At 43.8% G+C, this 18,544-nt stretch overlaps 1 protein-coding gene across 1 annotated transcript in view; it reads left to right on the top strand.

Moving 5' to 3' along the window:
• The window catches only part of DZIP1L (DAZ interacting zinc finger protein 1 like), a 56,611-nt gene extending 39,143 nt beyond the window's left edge, over positions 1 to 17,468 (top strand). Inside the window, exons 13-16 of the mRNA XM_075861190.1 lie at positions 6,373 to 6,523; positions 12,431 to 12,648; positions 13,383 to 13,516; positions 14,209 to 17,468. Coding sequence (XP_075717305.1) covers positions 6,373 to 6,523; positions 12,431 to 12,648; positions 13,383 to 13,516; positions 14,209 to 14,370 — 665 coding nt within the window. The 3' untranslated portion in view covers positions 14,371 to 17,468. The remainder of the gene's footprint in view (positions 1 to 6,372; positions 6,524 to 12,430; positions 12,649 to 13,382; positions 13,517 to 14,208) is intronic.
• The last annotated feature ends 1,076 nt before the right edge of the window (positions 17,469 to 18,544 follow it).

Here is an 18,544-nt window from a genome sequence, read left to right as displayed (position 1 = left end):
AGAGCCTATAATAGCGCTCTGCCCGGGACTCCGCTTTGGGGAAGAACCTGACAACACTGTCCATATGTGGGCAGCGATGTCAGAAGATTCCACAAAGTTCCGGAGCAGAGCCTATACTAGCACTCTGCCCGGGACTCCAGCTCTGGGGAAGCCCCAGACATTGTGTGTCCAAACATGGACACTGATGTCAGGGAATTCCACAGAGTCCAGGAGCAGAGCCGATACTAGCGCGGGACTCCGCTCTGGAAAGACCCTGACACACTGTCCTTAGACATCGCTGTTCATATGTGGACAGTGAAGTCAGGGAATTCCAGAGTCCCAGAGCAGAGTCTGTACAAACGGCTGTGTCCCGCGGGCCGCAGATGACAGCCCCAGGGGTTGCATGCGTGTTTAAGACCCCTGGTCTAGAGTTTACCAAACAAAAGTGTCTAACTGGTGTAGCAAGATGCACAAGATTTATCATACAGCATGAACCAATGTGATATATTTGGCACATTTTCTGCTAGCCTTGTATACTTTTAAGCTGTGTAAATGTAAGATAGTAAAAATAAATCCGCTCCAATATTTATTTATATAGTGAAAAATTATTTATTTTATAGTGACATTCCGCCCACATACTAAACTAAGACTAGGCAGGCACAAAATTATCCACATTTATCACAATGGTCCATGCTGTGGGATAATTTTGGCGCATCTTGCATGACCTGTTAGACACTTGTCTCTTCCTTATACCACTTTTCATTTTGCGCCAGAATTTTGTGCCAGTTTTTGGCCCATTTTTTATGCACAATGGCACATCTGAAGCCACTCCCCTTTTTGGCAAACCACACTCCCTTTTCAAAACACTTTTAAAATGTGTGTAGATAGGTGCAAACATCAAAATTGCAACAAAAATTTAACTTTCTAGACCCAGACAGAGTAGTGAATCTGCCTCATTATCTTCCATAACTCTGTGCTTAAATATCGAGGGGTTTAAATAGATAACAGACTGGTACATAAGGGGAGAGAGGCCTGCCCACTAGGACTTCCAGTCTACGAGGTAAAGGGCAAGTAGACAGTAGGTAAGGGTAGAAGCTGCTTATACAGTTGTTATTGCTGCTTGTAAGCTTTTCTGAAGTTGGTGGAAGAGAGTCTGATGTGTTGGTGTAGCGAGTTTAGATACTGGCAGAGAAGAAATATGGTAGAGGAATGAGGAGATAGGCAGCAGAGTTGAGGATGAATTGGAGGGGTGCAAGAATGTTAGAGTGGATGCCACAGAGGCAGGGCCGCCATCAGGAATTTCTGGGCCACATAGGGCACAGTGAAAAGCAAATTAGCAGGGTCTCTTTGGAGGGGCAGGGCAGAGAAAGGAGGTGAGTATCAGAGGGCAAAGGGGAGAGACTAAGACTCGCGAGCCAGGGCTTGGTGGGGGAAGGAAAGGAGAGGCCTAGGAGAACTGAAAGTGGCAGTGGTGGGAGAGAGGCCAGGGGGGAGACGCAATCTGACATGGCTCTGTGGAGTGACAGGGAAGAGACAGCGGCTCTGTGGGGGGGGGGCAAAAATGGAAACAGTGTAGACACTAGGAGTAGACACTAGGTGGCATGAGCATGGGGGCACACTGTAGGTGAGAGGGCTGTGAGGAGACACCGTGGCAGGGGCTTTGCGATATTTGAAAGTTGAGAGGTATGCAAAGAGGGTAAACCAATGCGGTGCACGTAGCGCGGCAATTTTTTTCCCCTTTTAAGCCATGCCTCTAATCCCGCATAATACCCGCCTATACACACCCGATTCAGCCCACACAGTATCATGCTCCCATAGTACGTCCCACACAGTATAATACCAAATAGCTGCCCCCACACAGTATAATGCCCTCTAACTGCCACATAAAGTATAATGCCCCATACATGCACCATACAGTATAAAGCCAACACAGATGCCCCCATGCAGTATAAAGCCCACACCTGCCCCCTTGCAGTATAATGGCCCCATACAGTATAATGCCTGTTAGCTGACCCATATAGTATAATGCCCCTATAACTTCCCCCATACAGTATAATGCCCCTTTAGCTGCCACCATACAGTATAATGCCCCCTTAGCTGGCCCATACAGTATAATACTGCCTTAGCTGCCCTCATACAGTATAATGCCCCCTTAGCTGCCCCTAGTGCCAGTGCCACACACAGCACCCATATAGCCAGTGCCACACCCCCCTTGAAGATGGCCACCTATGTAACCAGAGGGAGAAGACAGGTTTCTTGTCACGTTACACAGCACAGGAGATAAGAGCCGTCAGTAAGAGCTGCTAGTGATACAGTGCTGTGCTGCAGTGTTAAGAATAACTGATACAGACATAGGTAAGATATTTGCTTTCTATGAGGGCAGGAGGAGATTATTTGAGGAGTCTCCGGGCAGCAGCAGCCTGACACAGAGAATCACTCACTGTGTCAGAAGACTGCTACTCTTGCTTCACTTTTCCGAGTGTTCCGGTCTCAAAACTCCAACTGCCGCACTTTTAATGAAGTCTCTCCTCCTTGTCTCCTCCCCACACGCTTCCACTGTAGAGGAGGATGAGCGGGCATTATGTAAACAACTTTCTCTACAGCGGGCCCTTGTGGTTTGTCTTTGGTGTAAAGAACGGGCCGCGGCTCCATGATGGGACCTGATCTTTTCACCAAAGTGAAATCATAAGGGCCCCCACTGCTGTGAGCAAAGGAACAGGGCACATTCTAGCTTTTCTGCTGCTTGAGGCGAAAATTGAAATGGCGCCTCACAGATCTTGATTGACATCCCCTGACTGTTCTACATCACTAACAGCCTCCTCCCTCTTGCGGATACACTGTTGCCTTGTACTCCCTTGGCATGCGCGGTGCAGCGATGAAGCCCGGCAGAGTACACCTCGCTGCACGGTGCATTCCCAAGTAGTACAAGGCAATGGCGCCTCCAAGAAAGTTGGAGGAGACTGGTAGTGATGTATAACAGCCAGGAGATGTCAATCAAGCATAGAAAGGTGGCTTTGGAGGCAGGACTATGTGACTCTTCAGGATAGCGACACCGCCCCTTGACCCTTTATTGAGTAGATATACTGTGCGCCGTTTTAAAAGTTGATTTTATAGATTTTACTTCATCTGAAAAAAACATACAGGGGAATGTTTGGACATATTGTCAGGTCATGTATTACCGCATGGTGGCGGTTCAAGGGGTTGAAACTACCTGACAGGTTCTTATTACATATACAATGGATTAAAAACAATTCCATCTGCCCTGCAATTTTGGTATTATAAACATATCCTATATAATTACAGATCCAGAACTAAGCTCTGATATATATATATACAGTACCAGCACAAAGCTCAGTGCATATATACAGCACCAGAACAAAGCTCAGTACATATATACAGTACTGGAACAAAGCTCTCTACATAAATACAGCACCAGAACAAAGCTTTCTACATATATACAGCACCAGAACAAATCTCAGTACATAAATACAGCACCACAACCAAGCTCAGTACATATATACAGCACCAGAACAAAGCTCAGTACATATATACAGCACCAGAACAAAGCTCAGTATATAAATACAGCACCATAACCAAGCTCAGTACATATATACAGTACCAGAACAAAGCTCACTACATTTATACAGTACCAGAACAAAGCTCACTACATATATACAGCACCAAAACAAAACTCAGTACATAAATACAGCACCAGCACAAATACATTTCAATTTAGTGCAACCCCTGCCGTATAGGTTTCTAGGGCGTATAACTACATCTCCAAGCATGACCCAAACAATGGTAAGGATATGCTGGGAGTTGCGATTTCACAAAAAAAAGCATACCACCCATCATCTCTCTGCAGATTATAGAGTAACTACAGTACTGATTGGAGGCAGAATAGACGTTTACATTAAGTGACTCACAGGTGACGTCTTCTGAGATTCTAGTTGTTCTTTTCTTCTCCATCTCGTTCAGACCTCTATAAGGACTTCTCCCGGCCACAACTAATTTCTGCGGTTAGCCGCTACGATGTCCTAATTTTCTCATTTTTCACACATTTCTGCACCTATAAACGAAGAGAAAATTCTCATGGTGCCTCACACTACGCCTCTAAATATAATAGCACTATACACTGCACCTTTAATTATAATAGTGCCATACTCTGTGGCCCTGATTATAATAGCACCATACACTGTGTCCCTAATTATAATAGCACCATACACTGTGTCCCTGATTATAATAGCACCATAAACTATGTCCCACACACAGTGCCCCCATAGAGCCCCTATAGATAGTGCCCCCATAGAGCCCCTATAGATAGTGCCCCCTTAGAGCCCCCTGAAGATAGTGTCCCCATAGAGCCCCCTGTAGATAATGCCCCCATAGAGCCCCCTGTAAACAGCACCCTACATAGATCTCCTATAGTGGCCCACATAGATTCCCCTGTAGATAGTACCCCACATATAGCTCCCCCTGTATATAGTGTCCCACATATGGCCCCCTGTAAATAGTGCCCTACATAGATCCCCTATAGATAGTGGCCCGCATAGATTCCCCTGTAGATAGTACCCCACATATAGCTCCCCCTGTAGATAGTGTCCCACATATAGCCCCCTGTAGATAGTGTCCCACATATAGCCCCCCTGCAGATAGTACCTTACATATAGCCCCCCTGTAGATACTGCCCCACATATAACCCCCCCCCCCCCTGTAGATGGAGCCAATCACACTTTTAACAGGAAAAAAAAACAACTTTACATACTCACCTGATCCCGTTCCATGCAGTCCTCTTGCAATGCAGGCCTGCTCTCTTCTGAGCAGGTCTGCTGGGGTTGAAGGACGCAAGCGGCGCCGATGACATCTTCGCGCCCCTTGTGTCATTAGCGTCATTAAAAGGCGCTGAATGGCAGGGAGGCAGTAGGCCACGGCAGAGAGCGGGCCCCTTTTTAAAAAATGTATGTCCTGGCCCCTGACGGCAGTACCGCCATTAATGCCCTTATGGCGGCCCTGTAAAGAGGAGGAAGTTGCAGTAGTCAAGGCTGGATATGATGAGGTCATGTACAAGCAGTTGTTGGCTTGAAGTTAAAAAAAGAGCAGATTCGAGAAATGTTTTGAAGGTAGAGGCAGCAGGAGGTAGTTAGGGCTTAAATGTGTGGTACAAAGGACAAGGAGGAACTGAAGGTTCCCAGCAGACTTGGGAGACTAGGGAAAGTCTACTTGTAGTTTATAATAATTATTTTCTTGTTGTCGTGGATATCAGCTCACCATAATCTGCTTACTGGTAATTTTGTCGTGGACGCAAAGATGCTGATGAGACAGATGGATTACAGACCATATTAGACAGCCATTAGACCATGCAGATAAGCTGCAGTCACTGGTCATAGCTGTGATTTAATTCAGTAGTGTTAAGCCGCCAATGCTGAAGTAAAGAAATAGCAACTGTTACCCATAGATAGTGACACGAAGACATTAGTGTAATGGCCACTGCTTTACAGGGTTGTTTTTTTGTTTTTATCTTAATTTGGATTTAGGCCCCATGCACACGACCGTAACAATTCTCCGTAATTGCAGACACCTTTCCGTATCCATGTCCTATCTTTTGCATTTTACGGGCCGTGCTCCCATACTTTGTTTGGGAGAACGGGCCGAAAATGCGTGCTTCGGCCGTGCCCGTAATCGCGGGCCGCGGTTACGGGCACGGCCGCGTGCATGAGGCCTTACACTGGGATAATAGGTTAAACTGGACGGACTTGTGCTTTTTTAAAATTTTCTAACTTACTATGTATGATACCGAAAACATTGAAATAGTTAATTCTTTATGTGATTATTTACATGTTTAATGAAAGAATTTTTATTTTGCTCTGCTAAATTTTAGGACATTTGTTTAATAGAAGTTTCTTAATATACTTGTATTAGTATATATCCTATGTTTCAGCAGTTGTATCTAAACAAGTGGCTGCACACCCTCTCTGGCGGTAGACATTAGCAATTTTATGGCAGTCTGTTGAATCTGGCTTCGTAGTTCACTACATACAGTATTACAGTTGTTCTGCAGTCTGTAGTCAGTGGGAAATCGACATACTTAGGAATTTTAATTATTATATAACTCAAGGTCCTTTTATTTTTTTTATTTTTTTATTTTTAAATCTAAAAAAATATCATAAGGGTCAATATCATTATATAACTCAGGTCTTATGTGTACTGGTGTTTTTTATATACTAAGGAGAGGGGCTATGTGAAATACAATGGGGCTCTTACACTTTTTAGTATATAAAGGGATTGTTATTAAAAGGAGACCATTTAATGCCACGAATACTTCTCATTTGTCCATACAGTATTCATATATATTGCATGCTAATTTATTATCCCATTGTCCTTTTGTGTTGTTAGTTCAGAGCCCAAGGAGTCCACGTTTTGCCACATCTTCTGGGTCCACTGAACAAGTTAGCAATGTGAGAATCGTTGAATCCTCAAAACCTCTCCCAAAAGGTACAGCTGGCCAGAATATACGCAAGGCGATCAATGTTACCCCACAGGCAAGGTGAGCTGAGTCTGCTATACCTCCATTTATTATATCCAAACTTTCAGAGACAGTGGGATTGTATTTTCTGCTACAATGGACATTACTCATACCATACTGTACACATGATTTGAACAAGAACTGTTCTGGGTTGGTGTCAAAGGTTGTATCATACAATCTTAAAAATCCTATCTCTCCATTCTTCTATATGACACATCTATTATATAACCGAGAAGGACGTGTCCGAAGCTCACATACAGCTCTGCCCACATAGAGGTCCTCCCACAGCCCAAACCTCCAGTTAGCTCCACCCACAACCACAAGACTGAGGAAGGAGATGTGAGTGATTAGTGGCATAGCTATAATGCCCCCCCCCACATACACAGTATAATGCCCCCCTCCCTCCCATAACATACATACTTACCTATCCCCGTTCCCCCGCCGTGTGGAGGATCCTTTTCCTCCTCCAGTCTGTGCGAGGTGAGTGACTTGGTGCAGACAGGCGTGATGACGTCACTACATCGCGCCTGGCTTCACCGAGCCGCTCACAGCACACTGAGCACAGAGCAGAGGGGGCAAAGGATCCTCCACTCGTCATGGGAATGGGGATAGGTAAGTATGTATGTTATTTTTTTTCTATTTGGTCCGTACATATGGGGGCATTATACGGTGTATAGGAGGGAGGAGGAGCATTATACTGTGTATGGGAGGGAGGAGGGGCATTATACTGTGTATGGGAGGGAGGGGGCATTATACTGTGTATGGGAGGGCATTATACTGTTTATGGGAGGGCATTATACTGTGTATTGGAGGGCATTATACTGTGTATCGGGGGGCATTATACTGTGTATGGGGGGCATTATACTGTGTATGGGACAGAGGGGGCATTATGCTGTGTGAGGGCAGCTATGGGGAGCATTATGCTGTGTGGGGGCAGCTATGGAGGGCATTATACTGTGGGGGATGCTATGGGGGGCATTACACTGTGTGGGGAAGCTATGGGGGCCATTATACTGTGTGGAACAGCTATGAGGGGCATTATACTTTGGGGGCAGCTATGAGGTGCATTATACTGTAGGGGCAGCTATGAGGGGCATTATACTTTGGGAGGAGCTGATATGGGGGGGCATTATACTGTGTGGGGGAAGCTATGGGGGGCATTATACAATGAGGGGGGCAGCTATGGGGGGCATTATACGGTGTGGGGCAGCTATGGGGAGCATTTGTATATATATTAACAAACCACTGCATTCCTTTTGCTAGCAAACCCGTGTAACGGTTTTTCTATACTAGTTACTTTATTACTTTATAAGAAGAATGGGGTTGGTATTGACTACCATATATATTTACAATTGCCAAAATGCACAAAACTCCTCTCATTCACCACTTTACCTTCTTTTCTTCCCATTTCTACCCTAGGGACTTTATAATAGGATAACTTTATATGTTATTCAATCATTTATATCATACTATACTTACCCTAGTTACAAGAACTGTTCAGTTCTTGAGTATGCACATCCACATATAGTATGTGATAGTCACACACCTCTTAAGCTGAGATGCCCTGGAAAAATTAGGTGTAGGAGCATGCTCACTGGAAACGTCTTTGACGCTTTCATGTCCCTAGGAAATGCCTCAATTCACATGGTAAACCAATGAGAAAATGCATATTCAGATGAGGTCACACTCAAAAGTCTCAAATAGACCCAGCACTCTAGTAGTAGACAGTGTCCCATTTTCCCTGAAGAAGCCAACGTGTTTGCAGGACACGTCCTTATATTTTAAATGTGCCTATTGACAAATGTAGATACAGTATATATGGATCTCTCCGTTTTTTTTTTCATAAACTCATGTCCCAAGCTGCCAGCTAAATTCATTTTTATTATGTCGAAATAGGAAGAGAAGATAGCTACTTCCTCCCTCATTCACTTGAGTTCTCTTCCTAGCATTCTTTTATTCTCTGTTTAGGTTTCTCATCTATTAGCCAGAGCAGAGCAAAGCTACAAAGAGCATCTTTCACTTTAGAGCAGTAGATGGATGCAAATCAGCAGCACAGGATAATTTTTCTAAAGCGGGTGCACAGTCCAAGAGTGACCCCTCAATCAGGACAAAAAGAAGATGAAGCAACACTACCAAATATTTGCATGCTTGAGAAAGGCTCACACTGAGCTGAAACGTTGCACACACGTGGAATAAAAGGATCTCTATCCAAATATTTGGTAGTGCTGCCTCATCTTCTTTTTTTCACTTTAGAGCAGTAGTTGCCAAACTTTCTGAGGCCGGGACCCACGTTTGTCCGAGACTTTTGTTTGGGACCCCCACTACAGTATTTAGCCCCATTTCGCTTGATGTATGTCAACATCATTCGTAGTTAGATGCCGGTACTTCGCTCCATTCGAAAAATAAGTCCCTGTAACATTGAAAACATTGACAATTGTGTGGGCGTGGGATGGGGCGGGCCAAGGTATCCTGCTGCCGTGCATTCTGAGGCCCGACTATGGCTGTTGATGGTGGGTCATGTGACCCGAAGCATCCATTAGTGGCCAACAGAGGCGCAGCTAGGGGTTTAAAACAGGGGGGTGAAACACATCTGGGTGGGCCTTCCACACAGTATAATGACTCCTTAGTTTTCCCCACACGGTAGAATGCCCCTATAGATGCCCACACATAATGTCCTATAGTGCCTCACCACACAGGATAATACCCCATATAGTGCCTCCCTACACAGTATAATGCCCCCATAGCTGTCCCCACACACTATAATGAACCCTTAGTGTCCCACACAGTATAATTCCCTTATAACTGACCCCACACAGTATAATGCCCCTATAGTGCATCACTACACAGTATAATGCCCGTAAAGCTGCCACCACACAGTATAACACCTTAGTGCCCCCACAGGATAATGCCCCTATAGCTGCCCTCCACACAGTATAATGCCCCTATAGCTGCCTCCACACAGTATAATACTTCCATAGCTGCCCCCACACAGTATAATGCCCCTATGGCTGTCCACACAAAGTATAATGCCCCTATTGCTGCCCTCACACAGTATAATGCCCCTATAGCTGCCCCCACACAGTATAATGACCCCTTAGTGCCCCCACGCAGTATAATGACCGCTTAGTGCCCCCACACAGTATAATGCCCCCATAGCTGCCCCCTCCGGATAATACCCCTATAGCTGACCCACACACAATTTAATGCCCTATAGGTGCCCCCACAGGATATTCACCCCTATATCGCCACCGACACAGTATAATGCCCCATAGCTGCCACAACAGGATAATTCCCCTATAGCTGCCCTCACACAGTATAATACTCACATAGCTGCCCTCACACAGTATAATTGCCCTATAGCTGCCCCCACACTGTATAATGCCCCTATGGCTGCCCCCACACAGTATAATGACCCCTTAGTGCCCCCCACACAGTATAATGCCCCTATAGCTGCCCCCTCAGGATAATACCCCTATAGCTGCCCCACACACAGTTTAATGCCATATAACTGCCCCATAAGATAATGCCCCTATAGCTGCCCCAACACAGTATAATGCTCTTATGCTGCCCCCACGCAGTATATTGATCCCATAGCTGCCTCCCACAGGATAATGCCCCCACACAGTATAATGCCCCATAGCTGCCCCCAAACAGTAAAATGCCCCATAGCTGTCCCTACACAGTATAATATCCCCATAACTACCACCTCACAGTATAATGCACCACAGCTGCCCCATGCAGTATAATGCCCCCATAGCAGCCACTTCACAGTATAATTCCCCACAACTGCCCCCAAGCAGTATAATGTCCTCCATATCTGCCCCACACAGTATAATGCTCCCAAAACTGACCCCACACAGTATAATGCCGCTATAGCTACCCCCACATGATATAATACCCCTATAGCGGCCCCACACAGTATAATGTTCCTATAGCTACCCACACACAGTATATTGACCCCTTAGTGCCCCCCACACAATATAATGGCCCCATAGCTGCCCTCACAAGATACTGCCCCTATAGCTGACCTACACACAGTTTAATGTCCTTTAGGTGACCCCCACAGGATAATGCCCCTATAGCTGCACCCACACAATATAATGCTCAATAGCTGCCCCACAGGATAATGCCCCCATAGCTGCCCCACACAGTATAATACTCCTATAGCTGCCCTCACACAGTATAATGGCCCTATAGCTGCCCCACACTGTATAATGTCCCTATGGCTGCCCCCACACAGTATAATGATCCCTTAGTGCCCCCCCACACAGTATAATGCCCCCATAGCTGCCCCCTCAGGATAATACCCCTATAGCTGCCACACACACAGTATAATGCCCCTATAGCTGCCTCCACACATTATAATGCCCCTAAAGTTGCCCCCACACAGTATAATGACCCATTAGTGCCCTCTACACAGTATATTGACCCCATAGCTGCAACCACACCATATATCTGCACCCACACAATATAATGCCCCATAGCTGCCCCCACAGGATAATGCCCCTATAGCTGCCCCACATAGTATAATACTCCTATAGCTGCCCTCACACAGTATAATGGCCCTATAGCTGCCCCCACACTGTATAATGCCCCCTCAGGATAATACCCCTATAGCTTCCACACACGTAGTTTAATGCTATATAGCTGCCCCATAGGATAATGCCCCTATAGCTGCCCCTCACACAGTATAATGCCCTATAGCTGCCTCCACACATTATAATGCCCCATATAGCTGCCCCAAGACAGTATAATGCCCCTATAGTTGCCCCCACACAGTATAATGACCCATTAGTGCCCTCTACACCGTATATTGACCCCATAGCTGCCTCCCACACAGTATAATGTCCCTATAGCTGTCTCCACAAAGTATAATGCTCCTATAGCTGCCCTCCCTAAAGTATAATGACCCCATAGCTGCCCCAAGCAGTAAAATGCCCCATAGCTGTTCCTACACAGTATAATATCCCCATAACTGCCACCTCACAGTATAATGCCCCACAGCTGCCCCATGCAGTATAATGCCCCCATAGTAGCCACTTCACAGTATAATGCCACACAGCTGGACCCACGCAGTATAATGTCCTCCATAGCTGCCACCTCACAGTGTAATTCCCTACAGCTGCCCCCACGCATTATAATGCCCCCATAGCCGGTTCCACACAGCCCCAATAGCGCCTTAAAAAATATATATAAATACATATTCACGTATGCCCATTCCTACGACGGGTGGTGGAGATCCTTCCTCTCTTTCAATCTGTGCAGTGTGTTGCCCAGCGCAGAAAGGCGTGATTACGTCATTACATTGTGCCTGTGTGCTCTGAGCCGCTTACGGCTCAGGGCTCACGGCAAAGTGAATGCTGGAGCAAGGAGCCGCCGTCTCCTTGCTCCAGCATTGATTTCAACTGTATCTGCATCTGGAGGATGCAGATACAGTTGGAACCAGGACATCGGTCAGTGGCTTGCGACCCACAGTTTGGGAGACCATGCTTTAGAGGACCTGCCACTTCCATGCAATACACAGGCAGCCTATTGATTTGAATGGAAACTGTGTAATGCTTAATATCTCCTGTGGAGGCGCCGCAGGGGAATTGAACACTTTCTGTGAGACTCCCCCCACAGGTTACAACTAATTGCTGGGGGCCCCAGCAGTGGGTCGCCTTGAGATAATCTTTTTAACAAGAAGGAATTTCAATTTAATGTTGAGAACAACTTGCTAAGTTTTAAAGACTAAGAGATTTATTTAAATGTTTGTACGTCTAGTTTTGTACCAAATCCCACAGACGCCAATTATGAATTAGTTTAACATGACTGTGTTCTAACAAAAACAGTATGTCAGCAATACCCCACTTTTGATGATTTCAATACTGTGAACAATGAGACTTGAGCCAACTGTTTTTGAAAAGTCCTTTATTTCTTTCCCACCAGGACACCTCCATTCACCTCAGAAGAAGACACATCAATGTTGGACCGTTCACCCTTCCCTATTCCTACACCCAGGACCAATCCAAACTCTAAGACCACTTCAATGGTGCAGAAGGAAGTTGAAGATATTAGTGATGATGACTGGTCAGATGATTCAGATATCTCACCTGGAAAACCTAGCCCCAGAGTTGTCAGCTTTACAAAAGCCACAGCAAACCAAGGTTAGAGAATCTTGCAAAATGCACGGCTTATAAATAGTATTGGTTTTACAAAATAATTTTAATAAATTATAATTGCAAAAAAACATTTGTTGTTGGCTAATGATCTAACGTGTATGGGGACAGTCCGATTGTCCTCTGCTGTCAGGGGAAAGAAGGATTATTTTAGCTGGATTTCAATATCCTTTGGTTCTCCATAGGTATCTGTTAGTGGCTTATCTCCCTCTTTCTACTGAAATAAACATACGCACTTGTCCGATCATAGCATGCATGTTTATGGGGGGGGGGGTTTCGTATAAATAGCTGTGTGCTAAGCGAACATTCATCCAATAGCTGTCTTATATGTAGGCTCTCTATCATTGTTTTACTGAACATGTGCATTAACGTACGTACCATAAAGTCAGCACCTACAGCTACTATGGGCACGTGTTGAGATAGGGCCCAGCCCTGTTTGGTCCCGTGCACTTCTCTATTGGGTGGCAAACACCTGTGCAGGATTCCCTACTTCAAGGAAACTGCATTGAGGAATTGGCCTAAAGGTTAGGAAAAGAGCATGGAGGCGGAATCAAACACCAGGTCTTTATGGGGGGGCTTTTCTCTATGCCCCTTACCCTCTTTTATATATGCCACTGCTTGTTGCACATGAAAATGTGTTCATTATGTGGTTTCTACTATGACGTGTTGTAAACAAGTTTGGTCTACTGTTATTAGATGCATATTCTGCCATTCACATTTAGGATCACAGGTCCAGTCTATGGCTGGAAGTCTAGAGAGGCAGCTATCAAAGAAACGGGAGAAACCCTTTGGTGGAATAGAAACTATCCCCTCTACTTTAAAGTCCACAAATGCATCTGAAATAAGAAAATCTCAGGTAAAACAATGGAACAATTAGCTTTTTAAGATTTCTGCTGTAGCCTAGGTTTATGCTATATATGTCATTTTAATCTGTTTTGTTACATTGCTGGACAATTGCATTATATCAGGTGTGTGGTGAAGTCCGACCTGCCCACTAGCAACAGATCCCTCTAGGCCCTGTTCACATCTGCGTCTGGGCATTCCGTTGTTCTGCTCCATCAGAGGAGCAGAACAAGGGAATGCTTGACGCAACGTTTCTGTTGCAACACGGAAACCACCCATTGACTTTAATGGGTTCTGTCATCTTTCCGTCGGGGTGTCTGTTGTTTTACCGCAAACAATAGAGCAGGCTGCTGTGCTATTGTTTTCAGTAATTCCTGCCAGATCTTTGACGGAGGCCTCTGACAGAGACTCTAACGCGGATGTGAACAGCCCCTAAGATGTTGAATTTAGAGAATTGCATTGCATATGATTAGGGGTTTACATGTGAATACCAGTTTATAGAATTTAAAGTCTACATAACAAGTTAAATATATTTGTAAATCATTACATTACTTATATTGTGCTGATTCTGAGTTACAGCCTGTATTATAGTTTAGAGCTGCATTCACAATACCGCTGGATTCTGAGCTGCTACTTTACTATTGATAATCTTACATTGCGTCTTTAATTGATTGGCAAATGACATTGTGTTGATGTATCTTCTAGTCATGGGATGACAGTGACTCTGAATTTTCATCGTTGGAAGAAATCACTGATAACGTGGACCACAGTCTAAAGAAACCTCAGCCTGCTTTGCGTCAAAGTACCGAATCCACAGGCTCGCATGGAACCAGTATCTGGAGCTCCGCAAGTGCAAAGGGCTGGTAACATAGAAGACCATCAAAGTTTCAAATCTGTAGCAATGTGAACTCACAATGCATAATTTGGTTCTCTTGTGCAATATTTCTATGCAAATCACTGAAAATGGAATTAAATTGACTTAAAATCACAGAAAAGGGCCATACTGACTGATACAAGGGCAAGTTTAAACACCAGTTCTCAGCAGGATGCAGACAAGCCACACTGCTACATGTTACTGTATCAGTAAGTATGGCCTATTTGTGTGGTTATTAATATTCTACAAAGCAACAACATATTGCCGCATAAACCTAAAACAATCTTAAAGAGGACATGTCTCTGATTACTGTTCCGGTTCTGATTGTGGAGGACCGGAGGCCCATTGAGTGTTTAAAAAAAATGGTGCTGGAATCAGGGGAAAAGGTAGGGATCCACACATTGCTGCAATTTAGCCTTTTTGGTGACATGTCCTCTTTAACTACTGAAAATCACTACTGTGCCAGGAAGACCTGCAACAGACAACCAAATCTGAAGTTGACGATAGAGTATGTGTGTATTGCTACTTTGGTTAGGCCAGGATCACACATGTAGTTTTGATGCAGTTTTTGTGGCAGTTTTTGGCTCAGTTTTTTTTAACCAAAGCCAGAAGTAGATCGAAAAGGAAGTAAGGCCTCATGCACACAACCGTAGCCATTTGCATGGCCGTGATTTTCGGGTCGGCCAGCCGCGGAGTGTCACCTGCGAGCCGCCCGCAAATCACGGGCCGTGCACATGGCCGCGTCCATTATATTCTATGAGCCTGGACCACAGAACACGGCCGTTAAAAGACATGTCCATTCTTTCTGCGGTCCAAGCTCCTAGGCCATGCACAGACAGTGGAAACCACGGCCGTGTGCATGGGCCCATAGAAATGAATGGGGCCGCAATTCTCCAGTGGATTTTCGGGGAAATTGCGGCCACAAAAGCACGTTCGTGTGCATGGGGCCTAAGGGTATAAAGAAAAGACTAATGTATCTTTTTTCTTTTGTGTCCACTCCTGTGTTTGGCTAAAAAAACGGAGCCCAAAACTGCATAAAAAATGTGTGTGTTCCTGGCTTTAAGCTCTCGCTCTCGGTGTCTCTCATAGTAGGCCTGTGCCTCTAGGAAGCCCTGAGGGAAGGTCGCCTGCTAAGGGGATCATATACTGTACTCATAAATGCACTGAAATGTATGTTATGTATGTGGAAGGAGGACACCAAGAAGGAAAGGCTGCAGAATGTGCTAGAACATTTTAAGTCATACATGACTTAAAGGGGTTACCAGTTTATGTAAATAAAGATTAATCACTGTAAAAATGAAAAGTACAACAACTTTCTAATATACAGTACTTTGTCTTTCAATTCCTCACAATTTCTTTGCTGTCAGTGAATGAGAACACTGTTGTTCGCATTCACAGACCGCAAACCGTACATATTCTGTCCTGCTCCCAGATAAGAAGAGGATACAACTGTAACCAGTCCAGGCAATGCTCATTTACGTAGTGATAAAGCTTTATTTACAGAAAACCAGAAATCCTCTGCAGGCCAGGATCACACACACGCAGTTTTGCCGTTTTTGTAGCAGTTTTTGGCTCCGTTTTTCTTAGCCAAACACATAAGTGGACACAAAAGAAAAGAGATGCATCAGTATTTTATTTATACTTTTCCTCCTTTTGGATCCATTTATGGCTTCAGATAACAAAAACGGATCCAAAATCTGCCACAAAAACTGCATCAAAACTTTGTGTGTGATCCTGGCCTTAGTCTGAAATCACACATGGAGTTTTCGTGTTAGTTTGTGATTACGTTTTTTGTGCCGCAGCAAGGAGTGGATCCAAAAAGAAGAAAAAGTTTAAAGAAAAGACTGATACTTCTCCTCTATTCTATATCCAATCCTTTTTTTGTATTCCAGCCTTAGGTCTCCTTCATGCAGATTTCATTTTAATTTTAGTATTTTAAAACGTTTGTAAAAAACGCTCCGCGTGTCAAGCTTTTTAATTGCTTTTTTTACATGTGCTTTTGTTGCCTTCTTTCATTTAGTGTAATTTTTCACATACGTATTTCCGGACTATTTTTAAGCCTATAGAAAAAAACGCCATAAAAAAACACCATACCTAGCCCATGCTGCGTTTTGAAAAAACAGCACTGACCCTATAAATGATACATAAAACGCCACAAACGAAAACACTGTGTTTGTCGGCTTTCTCATATTTTCCAATCAACATCTGTCCACAACGTTATTGGGCAAAAAAAAAAAAAAAAGATGGAAATAAACGCCATGAAAAAAATCACAGAAAACGTGAGTAAACGTGCATATGTGAATCCAGCCTTAAGGTGTGGCCTACTTTATTTGTCTCAGGTGCCTATCAATCTTAAGCCCTGTTCACACTGAGTTTCTTTGCAGGCAGAAAAATCTGCTTCTAAATTACTTCAGGAATTTGACCTGCCTGCAAATTCTTGGCGCAAAAATCTTTGTGGCGTCTTTTCCCTGTGGCCATTGAATGCCGCGGTCAAAAAACGCTTTCTCTGCCTCTCATTGATTTCAATTGGAGGTCAGAAGCGTAACCGCAGCAAGAAAGAGCATAACGTTTTTTTTACCGTGAGTTGCTAAAAACTCAATGGGAGGCGGTTTCAGATATTTTTTTTACTCTCTGATTCTGGCATAGTTTCCGCATCAAAATAAGCGTCAAAAATCTCTGTGTGAGCTGGTCCTTAGGGGGCAGCAGCTTCAATCTCCTAAAATGCAGTATCAGGAAAGTATAGCAAGAGGTAGGAGCAGCAGATACAAAGCACTAGAGGCAGAATAATAAGTAATAGTAAATAATAAAAGTTATATTATGCAGTTTAATCAAATTTACTGTAAATGATATCATAAATAATAATATTTACCCCTCCTCCCCCCAGGAATAGAAAAAGTAATATTACTGAACAACGAGATTCATTTCAACTTCTATTAGCCAGAATCAAACAAGTAAAGTAGCAAAATAATGTACTTTATATCACAATTTCAGATTCAGTGGAGAGGAAATCAAAGAAATAATTTGCTGCAGTATATAATATTTCCTTCTTTTATACAATGGTGTATTAATATATTATATTTTGTTATAAATTATATTTGATATATAATATTTGATCTTCGTATGTTAATATATGAAATGGTTTATAATCTGTATGCACTCTATTCTTTCTATATATTCTAATCAGAAAAAGGGTAATTTCTGAGTATTCAATAACTTTAACTTTGTGTCTATCAGCTGTGGACTGAGAATTTTTAAGGCTTTACTGTGTTAAAAATGTCAATTTGCTTCTAAGGCCTCATACAGACAAGTGTGTCCATTTTGCGTCCTCAAAAAAACGGACCGTATTTCATGCATTTCACGTCTGTGTGGCGTCGGTGTGCTTTCCTTGTGGCATCAGTTTTTCACATCCGTGTTTCTGCCCGGCAAAACACTTCCTGGTATTATCTTTTTTCCCAGCATTACTTTAGCCACTGATGCGTGACACACGGACAGCACACGGATGTCGTCCGTGTGCTGTCCGTGTTTTTCACTCACCCATAGACTTCCATGGGTCGACGTGGTCCCCAAAAAGGGACCACGCAACGGATACATGCTCCGTGAAAAAACACAGATGTTGAATAGCTTCATTGAATTGCATTGGTCAGTGTGCTGTCTGTTATTTAACTGACCTCACACGGACGTAAAATACGCTCGTCTGAATGACCCCTAAGGGATTCAGAATTTTATGATGACTTTCAAAATTGGCCTCTGCCCCTTATTGTCAAGTCAGACACGGGTGCTCTTCGGGCATGAATGTGGTCCCATACCTATTATAATAATGGGATCTCATTCATTAAACTTCCCCATGTGCTTCTAAAAACAAACATTTTGTTGTGTTCTATATACACTGTATCAGCGAGGATCTTTAGACTCTGAGTAGCCCCGATGTCTGTAGTGCAGTTTATGGAACCACTTAAAGGGTTGTATAAGATCAGAGAAAAATGGCTGCTTTCTTCCAGCAACAGCACCACTCCTGTACATTGACTTAAATGGGACAAAACGAAAATATTAGATACAGCCCGTAGAAAGAGTTACTGTTTTTGGAAGAAAGCAGCCATGTTTTTCTAATCTTATACAAACTCTTTAAATGAATATGGTTTAAAGATAAAGAAATGCACTTTAATAGAC

The sequence above is a fragment of the Rhinoderma darwinii genome, chromosome 4 (genome assembly GCF_050947455.1).
Source record: "Rhinoderma darwinii isolate aRhiDar2 chromosome 4, aRhiDar2.hap1, whole genome shotgun sequence".
Taxonomy (NCBI): Eukaryota; Metazoa; Chordata; class Amphibia; order Anura; family Rhinodermatidae; genus Rhinoderma; species Rhinoderma darwinii.
Note: the sequence above shows the minus strand (reverse complement) of the source record. Positions and strands in the feature narration are given on the sequence as shown.